General features: G+C 38.8%; 1 protein-coding gene across 3 annotated transcripts in view; it reads right to left on the bottom strand.

Moving 5' to 3' along the window:
• LOC126260179 (tyrosine-protein phosphatase non-receptor type 23) overlaps positions 1–15,849 on the bottom strand; it is a 156,300-nt gene that overhangs the window by 15,129 nt on the left and 125,322 nt on the right. For all 3 annotated transcript variants that reach the window (XM_049957444.1, XM_049957442.1, XM_049957443.1), the window contains exons 16-17: positions 15,497–15,681; positions 8,234–8,538 (exon numbers count right to left, since the gene is read on the bottom strand). In XM_049957444.1, coding sequence (XP_049813401.1) covers positions 8,234–8,538; positions 15,497–15,681 — 490 coding nt within the window. The remainder of the gene's footprint in view (positions 1–8,233; positions 8,539–15,496; positions 15,682–15,849) is intronic.

Raw genomic sequence — 15,849 nt, 5'->3', positions numbered from 1 at the left:
AACTGGAAAATGTCTGGGTATTAGTGCAAATTAAAACCTTTTCCTAGCATGGATAAAGCTGCACCATCCAAAGATTTCTTGTGAGCTGTATCACCAAACATAGATAAAAATAAGAATCTTTATTAGCCGTTCAGTATTTTCTTATACAATGGGCTTCGTAAATAAGTTCAATTACTGTATAAAGATGGTTATATTCTCATAACAATGTATATATCAATCATTGTTTTTCCAAATTTAGGTCCTACTACAGGCAGAGGTACCTTTCTCTATGTTAAAACAGCAAATCTGCCATATTACAATCTTTATATTCATCAACTGAGTAAAATGCTTTACCTTTGAGCCACAGACCCAATGTTGTCTTAAATTTATTTTTAGATACTGTTTGTACAATTTTAGGGAGCACATTAAACAGTTCGAGGCCTACATTTTTATAACTATTATGTATCTTGGACAGTCTAGAGTATAGCAGATCAATTGTGTGGTTTCGTCTTTTATTGTGGGTGTGGATAGATGACCTAAGGGGATATTGAGCTATGTTTTCTTTTACGTGTAATAAGCAATAGTAGATGTACAAACAAGGAACTGCCATGATGTTAAGTTTTTTTGAAATGTTCCCTGCATGTATCCCTAGGAGATAAACCCACTATACATCGAAGAACTTTTTTTGCCATCTGAAAATTGATATTGAATTGGGAGAATTTCCCCAGAGCAGAATACCATATGAAAGATGGGGGTGGATATAAGCAAAATATGAATGCAGCAGTAAGTTTTGGCTGACATTACCCCTAAGCTTATAATGTAGGAACATGGCACGTGCAAGTTTAGAACAGACGTATGTGATATGTTTATCCCAGCAAAGTTTCTGGTCAATCACCATTCCTAACAGTTTAATGGACTTATTTTCTTTGTTTGATACCTTCAAATTAAAGAATATTTCCTCAGTTTTTGTTTCATTTATGAATAGGGAGTTTGCACTAAACCAATGAACCAATTTTTCAAATATTACATTATTTTTTTCTCGTCAAGATTCAAGAGTCTGTCCTGAATTGATAAAAGTTGTATCGTCTGCATAGAGGACTGTTTTACAGGGTGTAATTTGATTATTGCCAAGATAAAGAAATTCTGCTTGGAATTGGTTTAACATCACTGGGAGAGTTTTAGTGCTATTTGATGACCTGTCATTGGTTTTTCATTGCTGATATTGTCTGTTGTTGGTCATCTTTAGCTGTGTGATGGTGCTGACTGTTTATGTTCTGTGGTGTACTTATATGTGCACCATATTTTAGTTTGTATGTCAGCACAGCCCTACTCACTAATGGTTTACACTGCCATGCACAGCAACCTCTTGTCACATCTATGCCTTGAAAACTGATGGGTTTCACCTTTTAAAATACTGACAGTTGTCTAGGATGTTACCTAGCTGCAGTCCTCTATGTTATTTGATGCTGAGATCCACTGAAGTTTCACATTTTTATGGGGAGAATATGTACAGTTGCTAGAAGAAATTAGATAAGTTTCACAACAGAAGAATGAGAGTGCAATGTGCACTTTAGTTTAGTTGGGGTGTCACCCATAATGTTGTCAGAATGTTTGCCACAGTAGGCCATCATATTAATTCTCCTGCCACTGATCACATGCAATGAGCTGGCTTAGCTTCTGTTCATGCCAGGATGCACACTGACAGTTTGATTTTGTTTCTACAGAATTACTTCAGTTTCACTTAGGATTCCTGAATTTCACCCACTGTACCAAGAGTGAAAGATAGCAACAATACTACAGGGTGTTTCAAAAATGACCAGTATATTTGAAACGGCAATAAAAACTAAACGAGCAGCGATAGAAATACACCATTTGTTGCAATATGCTTGGGACAACAGTACATTTTCAGGCGGACAAACTTTCGAAATTACAGTAGTTACAATTTTCAACAACAGATGGCGCTGCAAGTGATGTGAAAGATATAGAAGACAACGCAGTCTGTGGGTGCGCCATTCTGTACGTCGTCTTTCTGCTGTAAGCGTGTGCTGTTCACAACGTGCAAGTGTGCTGTAGACAACATGGTTTATTCCTTAGAACAGAGGATTTTTCTGGTGTTGGAATTCCACCGCCTAGAACACAGTGTTGTTGCAACAAGACGAAGTTTTCAACGGAGGTTTAATGTAACCAAAGGACCGAAAAGCGATACAATAAAGGATCTGTTTGAAAAATTTCAACGGACTGGGAACATGACGGATGAACGTGCTGGAAAGGTAGGGCGACCGCGTACGGCAACCACAGAGGGCAACGCGCAGCTAGTGCAGCAGGTGATCCAACAGCGGCCTCGGGTTTCCGTTCGCCGTGTTGCAGCTGCGGTCCAAATGACGCCAACGTCCATGTATCGTCTCATGCGCCAGAGTTTACACCTCTATCCATACAAAATTCAAACACGGCAACCCCTCAGCGCCGCTACCATTGCTGTACGAGAGACATTCGCTAACGATATAGTGCACAGGATTGATGACGGCGATATGCATGTGGGCAGCATTTGGTTTACTGACGAAGCTTATTTTTACCTGGACGGCTTCGTCAATAAACAGAACTGGCGCATATGGGGAACCGAAAAGCCCCACGTTGCAGTCCCATCGTCCCTGCATCCTCAAAAAGTACTGGTCTGGGCCGCCATTTCTTCCAAAGGCATCATTGGCCCATGTTTCAGATCCGAAACGATTACTGCATCACACTATCTGGACATTCTTCGTGAATTTGTGGCGGTACAAACTGCCTTAGACGACACTGCGAACACCTTGTGGTTTATGCAAGATGGTGCCCGGCCACATCGCACGGCCGACGTCTTTAATTTCCTGAATGAATATTTCGATGATCGTGTGATTGCTTTGGGCTATCCGAAACATACAGGAGGCGGCGTGGATTGGCCTCCCTATTCGCCAGACATGAACCCCTGTGACTTCTTTCTGTGGGGACACTTGAAAGACCAGGTGTACCGCCAGAATCCAGAAACAATTGAACAGCTGAAGCAGTACATCTCATCTGCATGTGAAGCCATTCCGCCAGACACATTGTCAAAGGTTTCGGGTAATTTCATTCAGAGACTACGCCATATTATTGCTACGCATGGTGGATATGTGGAAAATATCGTGCTATAGCGTTTCCCACACCGCAGCGCCATCTGTTGTTGAAAATTGTAACTACTGTAATTTCGAAAGTTTGTCCGCCTGAAAATGTACTGTTGTCCCAAGCATATTGCAACAAATGGTGTATTTCTGTCGCTGCTCGTTTAGTTTTTATTGCCGTTTCAAATATACCGGTCATTTTTGAAACACCCTGTATATGGACTTTGGGTTCTTGCATACTATTTAAAAAAATGCTAATGTACAGGCTGATCTCTGAATTTTTTTTTTTTTTAATGAACTGACACTTTTGAGGTGTGCCTCAAAAAATGAAGAAACAGGGGAATATAAATTATTATACTTTCAGAAGCAGATCATGTTGCAAAGTCGGATGTTTTATTGCCAACACAAATTTATCAGAAATTTGTGAATGTTTAGTAATACCGAATTTACTCGAATCTAAGCCGCACTTTTTTTCCGGTTTTTATAATCCAAAAAACCACCTGCGGCTTAGAATCGAGTGCAAAGCAAGTGGGAGTTCTGAAAAATGTTGGTGGGTGCCGCCACAACTAACTTCTGCCGTCGAATATATGTAGCGCCACATAGGCATAATTTGTAGGCACAAAGATAAATACTGGCACCAAAATCTCTGCGTCAGTAAATAAATAAAAAAAAAAGTGGAAGACGAGCCTTTTTCCTCCGCCCAGAGTTTCGACCACTGCATTTTGGTACATTATTCAACGAAGTAAAGACAAATTCTGGATTGTTGATCTTCGAATGTAGCAGCATTTCAATGTACTATGAAAATCCGACTGGCAAGACTGTTTGGGATGTTTGTCAATATGGCCAACTCTGTGTTCTGAATTTTTTCCTACCTGTGAGAAGAGATGGTTGCTAATAGGAGATTTTATGAATTGTGAATCACATGTAGTATTCTCTTCGCCATAAGATTAATACGAATATAAACATTTTGCCATGTATTGTTTCGTGTTTGCTACTATCTCATTTAAATCCTGTCTGCCTAATAAACTACGAAACTAGAGTGAGACAACAGCAAACGCGGAAGAATATACATATAATGTCATGTTTATATTCGTATTATTCTTATGCCTGATAGTGATACAGTCAGAAATGAAGCACGGCAACTGACTAGATTTTTAAATCTAAGATGACTCTAATTTCTGTGCAGAATGTAATGAACTAAAGAGGCACCTGCAAAGATTTTCAAACGGAGAAAAATTTTCGCTAAAATTTCGTTCAGATCATCATCTATCATACGCAGTCTATTATTTGGTTCTTGTTGATCATTATCAAAGAAAGCAGTAGTGTAAGTAACAACAAATGTTTCGCTAATGAAACGATTCCTCTCTATTTTTTATTTATAAGCGGCGGTAGTGCGCACAAAAGCAAGCCACGCCGCGAGCGGCGACAGGCCGTAAACATGCACTATCAGAATGCGACAAACAATGCATGACACAGTACAGTAATGCATTTTCAGCTTAGAGTGACGTAAACACCTGTAACAAAGAGAACGGCACTTATCAGATCAAAGAAAAATAAGCAATCAATTCAAACCAGACGAAGCACGTGAAAAAGGAAGGATATCCGTATAAATACGGACGGAGCGCGTGACGCGTAGCAATGGCTACCTGGTAAACTGTAACTGCTAACCTTATGACTCGAACCAAACTACTGCAGCTGTATCGTCATTCATTCGACCTAAATTGTGTCTCATATTATAATTAGACGAACTTTGTTTCGATTTGGAGGTGCGACCTAAAACTTTTCTCTCCCCTTGAATTTCGAGTCTCAAATTTCAGGTGCGGCTTAGATTTGGGAAAATTTTTTTTCCTTGATTTCGAGTCTCATTTTTCAGGTGCGGCTTAGATTCGAGTGCGGCTTAGATTCGAGTAAATACGGTAGTCTACTATATAAGTTTCAACAAATAAGAAATGAGTGTTCAATCCAAAGGTGCCGTACATCTTTTGAAGATGATCCATGTGCAAGCCAAAGTCCATTTTTACATTAAGGATTAACTGTGAAAATAAATGACAATGAAAAAAAAAAAAAAAACTGATTTTGAGCACTCATTTGTTACAGTGCATCAGGTGTGAGTCCACAGTGCTATGCTTATAAATGAAAATAGAACTGAAAAAGTGGATGAAGGTTGGTAGTTCCGGGCTATTTGTAAGCTAGTATATTGCCATTTTTTTTCTGGGATGTAACAACAATTCTTCTTTGCTTTACCTCACATAGGGTTGGGTAATAAATGGCAAATACTATACAAGTCTTCAGGAACAACTACATGAAGGGGAAAAAAAGAAGACTTCAATAAAGTAGTCCATGGAGCAACAAATAGGGACATTGCAGATGATCAGGTACCATAATTTAGGGATAGAACCTAATCATTGGGAAAATTGTGGACAAAGTACATAGACCTAAAATGGGACAACACTTATAAGTGTTCTTTCTATTTTTTTAAAAAATGCCTTTCACTTCCAGCTTAGGAACTTTACATTTAATGTAAACTGACGAAATTACAAATTTATGAAACAATATCACTTACAAACAGGTATCAGAGGCACAGAACATGCACTAACAATAAATGTAATGATTTCCTGATTTTAGATTCATGACAGAAAACTAATATGTAATTCAGAAGTGTATACAATACATAAAAATGAATTTTTGTTTGTCTTCTTATGTGTTCCTACCAAATTTTATACACATTTATTGGAAGGGGTGGGGAAAAGGCAGTGACATATCAGTATATCTCTGTAACACCTGAAGGAATTTCTACCAAATTTGTCACATGTATCACCTGATATCAGGAAAATTTCTTCCAATGGTAAGACACCGATAATGCCCCATTGGGTAAGTATGCATGAAAGCCTAACTCGGGAACATCTGGAACAATTTCAACCAAATTTGGTTTACGTATCTCATTATATGAAAAAAAAAATAAATAAATAAAAATTATTGCTAGGACTGGGGTTGGTGATGAGAAGGGGTGTCTGAAAATGGCCAATTGGTATTTATTTCCTGTAACTGTCGACTTAGAATACTTTAAAGACATGAAGCACAGTCTATCTCTCATTTTTGGGTTCAATGTATCAATCACATCGTGAAAATAAGCACTGCAGTAAGTCAATAATTTTGCCAGGATGTTTTCAGGCCAAAGACGATGCCACACAGTTCAAAACCACGGATACATTGAATGTCCTCTCTAGAGCTGCACAATGCAAAAGTAGCAAAGTATCAGAGTGTCGTCAGCAACAGTAATTTTTCTTGAAATGACCATGACTGGCACAATTACGTTTCCTCAGAAATCAGATGAAACTGCAGGGTAGAAATTTGTTAAAAAAATGGATGAGATATGTGCCAAAACTCACATTAAAGACCAAAATACGCTAAATCTGCAGCGCAATGCTTCATCTATATTTTCAAAATGGCTACTGGACATAGGTAATGGAAAAGTACTGGTAGATGCCGACACAAAATATATTTCATCTCCATTGATTTTTCATGTAACTGTTTAATTGAACAAATAATTAATTCAGTGAGTTTTCCCATAAACTGTCACCAATTGCAAAACTCACCAATTGCCCAGTACGATTTTGGCAGTAAGAAACACTGACACTAAAGTTATCAACTACACTACTTACGAACAAATTGCGGATGAGTCTGTCACCTACAAACTAATTGACAGTATCAAGAATGTGGATAAAATTTTAAAATGTCCAATCGAGTTTTTAAATTTGTTGACTCTTTCTGGTGTGCCTCCACACAGATTGTCAATCAAAATCAGTGCATCAATAATTCTTCAGCACTACATTAATCCACCATGATTATGCAATGGAGCCAGGCTTGCTGCCAAAAGCTGATCCCAAACATAATTGCAGCAACAATTCTGAATGGCAAGTCAAAAGGAGAAAATGTGTTTATTCCACGCATTCCCATCAATTGATTCCAAATGAGTGCAGTTCCTAATTTGTCTTATATTCTTAATGACCTTCAACAAGGTATAAGGTCAGCTGCTTCTGGAAAGTCCATGGCTTTTACATATTCAATTGATATGTTGCATGCTCATGAGTGGGACAGCTAAAAAAATTATTATTATTTTTGCTTGCAGAATATGGGAAGATCAAATGTAGTGTGTACCCCAAAGCATGTGAGTGAACTTTTTCTTATTTAAAGTAACACACAAAAATCACTGTATTTCATTTCAAACAATGGAAAATCCAGGAAGGAATATAACAATATTATGAAAAGGAAAGTTGCTACTCACCATATAGCAGAGATGCTGAGTCACAAACACAAATAAAGCTTTCAGCCATTAAGACATTCATTAACAACACACACACACACACACACACACACACTGAAGAGTGTGTGTGTGTGTGTGTGTGTGTGTGTGTGTGTGTGTGTGTGTGACAGTCTTTTTGTTGTGCATATCTGTGACTCAGCATCTCCGCTACATGGTGAGTGGCCACTTTCCTCTCCATAATACAGTCTTTCATTTATTTTGTATGTGTAAATGTGTCTGCTTTGTAAATGTATACCTACTTAGAAAGAAGAAGAGGCTTTGCAACAAGTGCCCGGCACAGCTAATAATTTTTAAAAATCATACAAGAGTTGCTTTCTGAGCTAGACTTAGGGATGGTCCAGAAATCCAGACTGCATATCAAACTTCTAATTGAAGCAAAGGAAATATAACAAACATCTTAAAGAGTAAGATAATAGAGGTAGTGTTGCTGTAACATAATTTAACAAGCAAAGTGACAATGTTTCAGTTACTGCACATTTGTGTAACTATAGGACGGAATCTCCACTGTTAGTATACAGCTGAACAAATACAAAAATAAATACAGCATAACATTAATTTTACAATGGAGAAGCAAGAAGAAACATGCGCACTGCAGTTGATGGTGTAGTGTCGAAAATAATAATCCACAATGGCTGACTTTTTAGGATGAATAAACAAAGTACCACTCTCTTCAAATGATGCAATTAAGTGATCACCTTTCTTCAGGCTCAGCACAAAAACATAATACACTTATGTCTGTTACAAAGAAAATGACAACACAGATAGAGGTACAATTTGCTGATTTATTGTTGTTACTCACGTTTCATAAGCAGGTCCTGTGCATAATAAAGAACAGATTGATATGCAAATTTAAGGTGTTCACGATCGCGCAGAGAACCTTTGCGGTTAGTACTCATAATGGCGGTGGTTGCCACCAAATCCAGTAATCCATGGCCAGCTCGCACTTCACACACTGCTGCACATACCAGACAAAATAGACCTGTCCGGCCAACTCCTGAGAGACAGTGAACAACAACTGGATGAGCAGTATTACGCTGCTGTTTGTACAGGCTGAGTGTCTCTGATACAAAACTGAGGAAAGGTCCTGGTGATGCTGGAAATGAGCTGGAACATACAATCCATGTCTAAGCTGCCAAAACGTAAACATGGTAAGTATAAAATATTATACTTAAAATAACTGATGTATGTGGTTAAATGAAACATTGGAAAGTCCAGACTGGAATAACAACTACACGGAAAGAACAGATTGTGCTCACCTCAAAGAGGAAGCATAGAGTCGTATAATATATGTACAACAGAAAAAGACTGTGTGTCCTTTTTCCAAAATAGAAAACACACACACCTTCACACACGCACAACTCACACACAAATGAGCAATACCGCTGGGCGCGGGGACCCAACTGCGACAGTGTCTGATGTTAGCAGCAGTCTTCTGGGAAGGGTGAGTGGTGGGTGGTGGTGGTGGTGGTGGTGGTGGTAAGGAGTTGGCATGGGGAGAGCAGAATAGGGGAAGGTGTTGTGCTGCCTGTGGGGTCATGGACATGGTGGGGACAGGATATGGTTGCTAGGTAACTGTCATGAGACTGTGCTTGGAGGTGATGAAAGGGGCAGAGTGGGGAGGGGGCAGAGCGGGGAGGGGGGAGAGCGGGGAGGGGGGAGAGCGGGGAGGGGGGAGAGCGGAGAGGGGGGAGAGCGGGGAGGGGGAGAGTGCTCTCTATTTTGGAAGAACGACTTTGCCCAAAAGCTTAAAATATTTTAGCAGTCTTTTTCATTGTGCCTATCAGCAACTGAACACCTCCTCTAAGCAGTGAGTAGCAATCTATCCTTTCCATATTTTTGATGTATGTGATGACATACATAAAAATTGATAAAAGCTCGTTGAATTTCACCAAAAGTTTATAGTTTTCCTTTAGTTGGACACAGATCTTGAAACGTACAGAATGAATATCAGCAGCAAGGAAAATTGCATCTTCCTCTTTCTCATTTTGCTTGGAGGAATTTGGTTGCAGCACTGTGTTCGAATAAATTATGTGTCTTTTGAAATACATCAGAAATTATAAATAACAGTAAGGCGATAATACAAAATGTCTGCATGCAACGTAACAAAGTTCATTTGATGTCGGTCCTGTCACATCTTTGGCTTGTATTGTTTCTTTTTAGAAAAATGTTGTTGGGAATAATAACAAATATAAGGATCATAAGTAAATAATGCCTCCTGTATTATAAAAAAAAAATTAATAACATACATGTAACAGTGGAATTAGTGCAAATAACAGCCTGAACTGTCCAACCACTCAACATAGTCGTCAAGCATTTGTAAACATTTGCACAAATGTTGAATCCAGGTATCAAAGCAAATGAGGAAAAATTAAGAGTTTTCCTTCTTCCCACTTTTTAATATTCTAAGTGATATCCCCAGCTAAGTGCATTCCCATGCCAGCCTCATCATGATAACGTACATGCCACATGTCATTTTTCACAATCTAAGTGACAGCAAAAATAGACGAGTTGGTGGTGCCTCATGCAACCTACAGCCCTGTTTTGGTCCCATCTGTCTTCCGCCTGTTTGGGACTCTGATCCTACATGGTTACAAATTCAATAGCTTGGGTGAGGCTAAAACAGCTTTAAAATCATGGGTCATGATGTCTGAATTCAGCGACGGTGCAAATGTGTACGTTGAACGGTGTTGTTTAGAGGACAGTTCGCATATGATCTTCACTAATCCAATTGTTACTTCAACTGTTACATGTTCATTATTAAATTACTCGATTACTTTTTGATCCACCTTCATATTTTTACATACTGTGAAACAATTCTATTGTCTTAACTCTTCATGTGAAACAATTCCATTGTCTTAACTCTTTATCTTACGGAAAGACCACAATGGCAAGGGATTCAGACATGCAGTTACACAATTACTTTTGTTTGACACATAAAAGACTAGAACAGTAAATCGAGTGATTAGTAATAGTACAAGTACTTGCTTCAGCTTTCTTAGAAGTTGCAGCACTTAGTTTGCGGAAAGCATTTATTTTACTTAATACAATAGAAAAGGATGTTTAGTAGCTTTTATCTGTGTGTGCTATAGCGTTTTTCTTTCCTTTTTTGGTACCTCCAAGAGCTAGCCTTGTGTGAACAAATTTTGTAATGTGGCTCCAGTCAAAAATAGGTACCACTGTACCTCATTTGAGTGTGTCAGCCTTTTCAAAGACTTAGCTCACTACTGCCTCATCTGTCTAGTAGGGCATATATAGAGCATCACTGTCACTTACAGCTGTTGCAGTGCTTAATTTGCACATAAAATTTAGCTCACTAGTTTTTACAGTGTGTCATTTCTTTAGATTCTTTCAGATGTGTAGACTGTTTTATCTTATGACGCAAGATGCCAATCAACTGGATTTGTTGTATGCGGATGGATAGGAAGCTGACTGTTGTCTTAATGGAGTTAGAAGCTGTATTGGTCACGGTCAGCAGAATTCAGCTGTTTCCTTAAGGACTGTATCAGCTATCAGGTGTATGCAGTGGCACATCATTATCCAAACGTGAATGACAGGGGGCCGGGAGGGCACATGGGTCTTTGGTCAGATAGCTAATGGGAGAACCGATTGGATGTCTGCCTCTGTATGCTGTAACTACTGACATGAAGTGTTCCTGTTGCTGATAAGATGCCTACACCACCAAAAGTCACTTTTCTGTTATGACACGGACAACCTTCCAACTACATTTAGACTTAAACAGATGGAGGAAATGTTCACTATAGCGAGCTCCAATATTAAGCGGATGATGGATCCTATAAAGAAAACAGTGATCAGTAAGGAACAAAGACCAGTGCGGACTTGGTATATATATGTCAGAAAGTCTCGTAGGAGAATCTACTGGCTGCTGCTGAACACAACTGGTGCAACTTGCAAGTTGTGGTTCATACTGCCACCAATGATAGCTTTGCTGGGTTCAGGAACTATCCTCAGCTCATTTTGGCGTCTAGACAAATTGATGAGGAAGGCTATCACTGACTGCAAGGTGGAAGAACAGCATATATCTTGTAATGTAATCTGTTGGACTGAGTGTTGTCCTCTGGTTTGCAATTGTGTGGGACGCTTAAACTGGTGGCACCATCAATTCTGCGACTTTCCAAAATCCAAATTCATTGACCTACACTATTGGCTGGAAAACTGTTGAGTCACCTCAACAGGACAGGTGTCCAATAGATTCAGTGTAGTAGCATGACAACTAGAGAGACAGAGATAGGAAGGGGAAGGGGGAGGGGGAGGGGGAGGGGGAAAAAGAGAGAGAGAAAGAGAGAGAGAGATGGGGGCGACCTCTAACAAGTCAATAGGCTGGAGTGTTAAGAGTAATTCACCTGCTGTTTCTTATAGAAGAAAACAACTTTCTTTGAAAGAAAAAAGCAACCTAATATTGTTATCTGCAGCGGTGTTTGTGGTAATTTCCCAGACTTATTCTCACTTATTAATGGTAGTGATGTCCAAATAATACCTGAAACAGATAGCTGCCTGAAACCAGGCATAAATAGCAATGAAATCTTTACTTCCGAATGGAATCTGTATGTGTAAGACATGCTGAATACAAATGATTGCTTCACATTTATTGCAAAGAAAAGCCCAGTTACCGAGCAAAATTCTTGAGAGTGGAATAAACCAGGGACTGTTTAGTCCTTGATAATAACAACAATGCAGTGACAGGAAGCTGAGTAATCTCTAATAAGATAAATGGAGTTAAGACGCATGACAGAGATTGGAATGAAGCAACAAAGGTATGCTGAAAAAAGTACTTGAATGTATTTATCGTCCATTCACAGCAAGTATCAAAGTAGTGAAGTACTACAGACAAAGCCTGGCACATATTGTGTATATTTCCCAATTGTTCTATTATAAATAGCGGGAGATTTAAATTTGTTAGCTACAGATGGGTGACACAGATGATTCGGAGCAGAAGTGAGGGAACAAAGCTTGTGGCATGGTACTGAATTCATTTCTTTTTTATTATGAAAATTGCCTTGAGAATCTGGTTAGACAACCCTCACACACAGGGCATGCATTGCATCAGCTAAAAGCAAAAATGTCTAGCATTTTCACGGCAGTGAATGCAGAATTAGCAATGATCAATCATAAAGGTATCATAGCATTATTGATCACTAGTGTTACAAAAATGTAAAGAAAGGTAGCAAGTAATTTATCCTTATCAAGCATGTCAAGAAAATGATAAAAAATACAGCCAGCAGCAAACATTCAACTCTTGGAAGAAGAAGTTAGATGATCTCTGGCAAAAATTCAAAACTGTTATAGGCACTGTACTAGATACGTATGTGCCATGAAACATAGTGGGTGTGGGAAGGACCAATCATGGTCAATAATATTATGAAATCATTATAAAACAGAAAGAAGTGCACAAAAATTCAAATGAAACTACATTCTTGATGACAAGCGGAAACTAAACAAAATCAACACAAATAATGCGTGTCCCAGAAGGTATAGCCAGTGCTCAGGGATATGACAGAAACAATCATCCCAAGGAGGAGGAAAAAAAACCTAGTAAACAGATGCTCTAACATGCATACCTTATGAGCTACGAACACTTGTTTAGTAGAAGAGATGAGTTCCACAGTATTGAAGATAAAGAAGAGCTCATAGCTCTTGAGGCATGCATTTTAGAGCCCATACTTACTAAACCTTTTCTTCAAATGGTCATTCCTGTCACATCCCTGAAAACTGATCATTACACCTGGGATACCTTGTATAGTGACAACTATGTTAGAAAAAGTTCAATGAATTTAAAAGCAAGAACTTATCTGCCAAGTTGCCTTTATCCTCGGTTTTTGTCCAATGTACACTCCATTAATCAACGGATCAAAAATTTCTGCCCAAATGTCTGTTTATCATAACGGCAGACAGAAATAGATCAAAAGTGTGTCTAGATGTCTGCTGATAATAACAGCAGCAAAACAGAAGATAAAATGAAGGCTGAAATGTTACATTGTGTCATACAAAATTACTTCACCGTCAAAGATCATAAAACAAGATTTTACTTTTAACTGCAGCACAAATGGAAAAAACGAAAGATACACAACTACCTATTTCCAGAATTAGACACAACTGGAAACGCATGACAGAGGAGGAGGAGGAGGAGGAGATTAGTGTTTAACGTCCCGTCGACAACGAGGTCATTAGAGACGGAGCGCAAGCTCGGGTGAGGGAAGGATGGGGAAGGAAATCGGCCGTGCCCTTTCGGCATTTGCCTGAAGCGATTTAGGGAAATCACGGAAAACCTAAATCAGGATGGCCGGAGACGGGATTGAACCGTCGTCCTCCCGAATGCGAGTCCAGTGTGCTAACCACTGCGCCACCTCGCTCGGTCGCATGACAGAGAAAAGAGTATTGGCTCCAATGGTGTACCAACTAGATTCTTCATTCATATGTTGAGAAACTGGCACTCTTCTAGCAACAGTCAATCGTAGGTTGGTAGAACAACACAAATGGCAAGACACGTAGGTTGTTTCAGTCTTTGAGGAGGGACACAGAAACTGTAAATTGTGGTCTTGAGAAGTATGTGCCTAGTAAGTGGATTGAGGACGGAAAAGACCCACCACAATTTAACAACAAAATTCAGAAAACACAGAGGTACCATTCTCAGTTCAAAATAGAATGTGCAAATGATGACAGGGAAAGGTTAGTAGAGATTTGTGCTTCTGTGAAAAGCTCTATGCACAAAGCGTGGAAGTATTACCATCATACCTTTGCAAAAGATCTGACCAAGAGTCCGAGAAAACTGTGGTCATATGTGAAATTGGTAAGTAGGTCTAAGCCTTCCATCCAGTCACTCGTTGACCAGTCTGACATGGCAGTTGAAGATGTCGTTTTAAGAAATTGTTCACACAGGAGGATCATACATATATATTGTCATTTGACAATCTAACAGACTCCCATATGGATGACACAGTAATATGCATCCCTGGAGTAAAGAAACAATTTAAAGAGTTGAAGACAAACATGTCATAAGGTCTGGATGGAAACCCAACTCGGTTTCAGAAAGTGTACTCTATGGCACTGGCTTCTTACTTAGCTTACATTTACCATGAATCTCACCCAGCGCAAAATCACAAGCGACTGGAAAAAAGTGCAGACTCCCTCACATATGAAAGATAAAAGAACAGCCCTCAAAATTTCAGAACAATATCCCTAAATTTGGTTTGCTGCCGAATTCTTGAACATATTCTGAGTTCGAATATAACAAATTTCCCTGAGATTGAGAATCAGCACGGTTTCATTTATGTGAAACTCAGCTTGCCCTTTTTCTCAAGATATACCGTGAACTATGAATGAAGGGCAACACACAGATTCCATATTTCGAGATATTTGTGAAGTATTTCTGTTAGTAAAAGGGTGAACGGCCTTTCAGACCATGATGCACAAATTTTAAAACTAAAAGCCTTTAGTACGCAAACAAATGTCACATTAAATTTCAAACTATGTAGGAAAGTTAATCCAACAACAATAGAGAGTTTTTTAAACCTTGTCAAGAAACAAGAGTGGCAGGATGTTTATAGTGGCAATAACATAGGTAACACATTTCTCATGCTCTTTGAGAGTTGCTTTCAATTAGAACATTCTGAATGTGGTACTAGCAGCCCGGGTAGCTGACTAGTGGAATAAGGATATCATGTAGAACAAAGTGGGAATTACATCAAAATGTTAGAAGTAGTCACAATTGAAATACAGTAGCCCATTACAAACAGTATTGTGAGGTGCTTAAAATGTTATTAGGAAGGCAAAGAGTATTTGGCATGCAAATAGAACAGCTAATTCACAGGATAAAATTAAAACCATATGGTCAGTTGTGAAGGAAGTGTCTGGTCAGCAGCACAAGGTGTCAAATAAGCAACACACTTTGTTTGAGTAAAGGATAATTCATAACTTCGTTGGGTAGAGTAAGAATGGCTGCAGATTACACCAGATTATTTCTCCATGGTGTGTGCATCAACAAAACATGAGGGCACATGAAAAACCGTTAAATAGTTGTCAAACTTTAATCCACACTTCCCCTTACCTCCCAGGCCAAGCTGTAAACTGCAAGTGAACAATCACTCTTCTTGCTCTGGTTTCACCAAGAGACACAGAAATTATTCTTTCAATCCAATTTGGGCGAACATTGCAACTTTGTAAACTGAGCTTCATTTTTCCCATTGTCAGTTCACTTCCCTTCTCCTGTGGCCAATAAATCTGTCCTTCCAACTAGAGGGGAAAAAAAAAAACCACAGAAATTAATATGCATACAAAATTACAGAAAAATAGCTTACCTGGAGTTGTAAAATATTTATTACAAAAAAAGAAAAGTAATTATTTAGCAAGAAAGTGGCCATTTACAGACAACAAAATTCTGAAAGTTTAATGTATTAACAT

Source organism: Schistocerca nitens, chromosome 5 (genome assembly GCF_023898315.1).
Source record: "Schistocerca nitens isolate TAMUIC-IGC-003100 chromosome 5, iqSchNite1.1, whole genome shotgun sequence".
Taxonomy (NCBI): Eukaryota; Metazoa; Arthropoda; class Insecta; order Orthoptera; family Acrididae; genus Schistocerca; species Schistocerca nitens.
The sequence above is the reverse complement of the archived record's forward strand: the minus strand, read 5'-3'. Positions and strand labels throughout refer to the sequence as shown.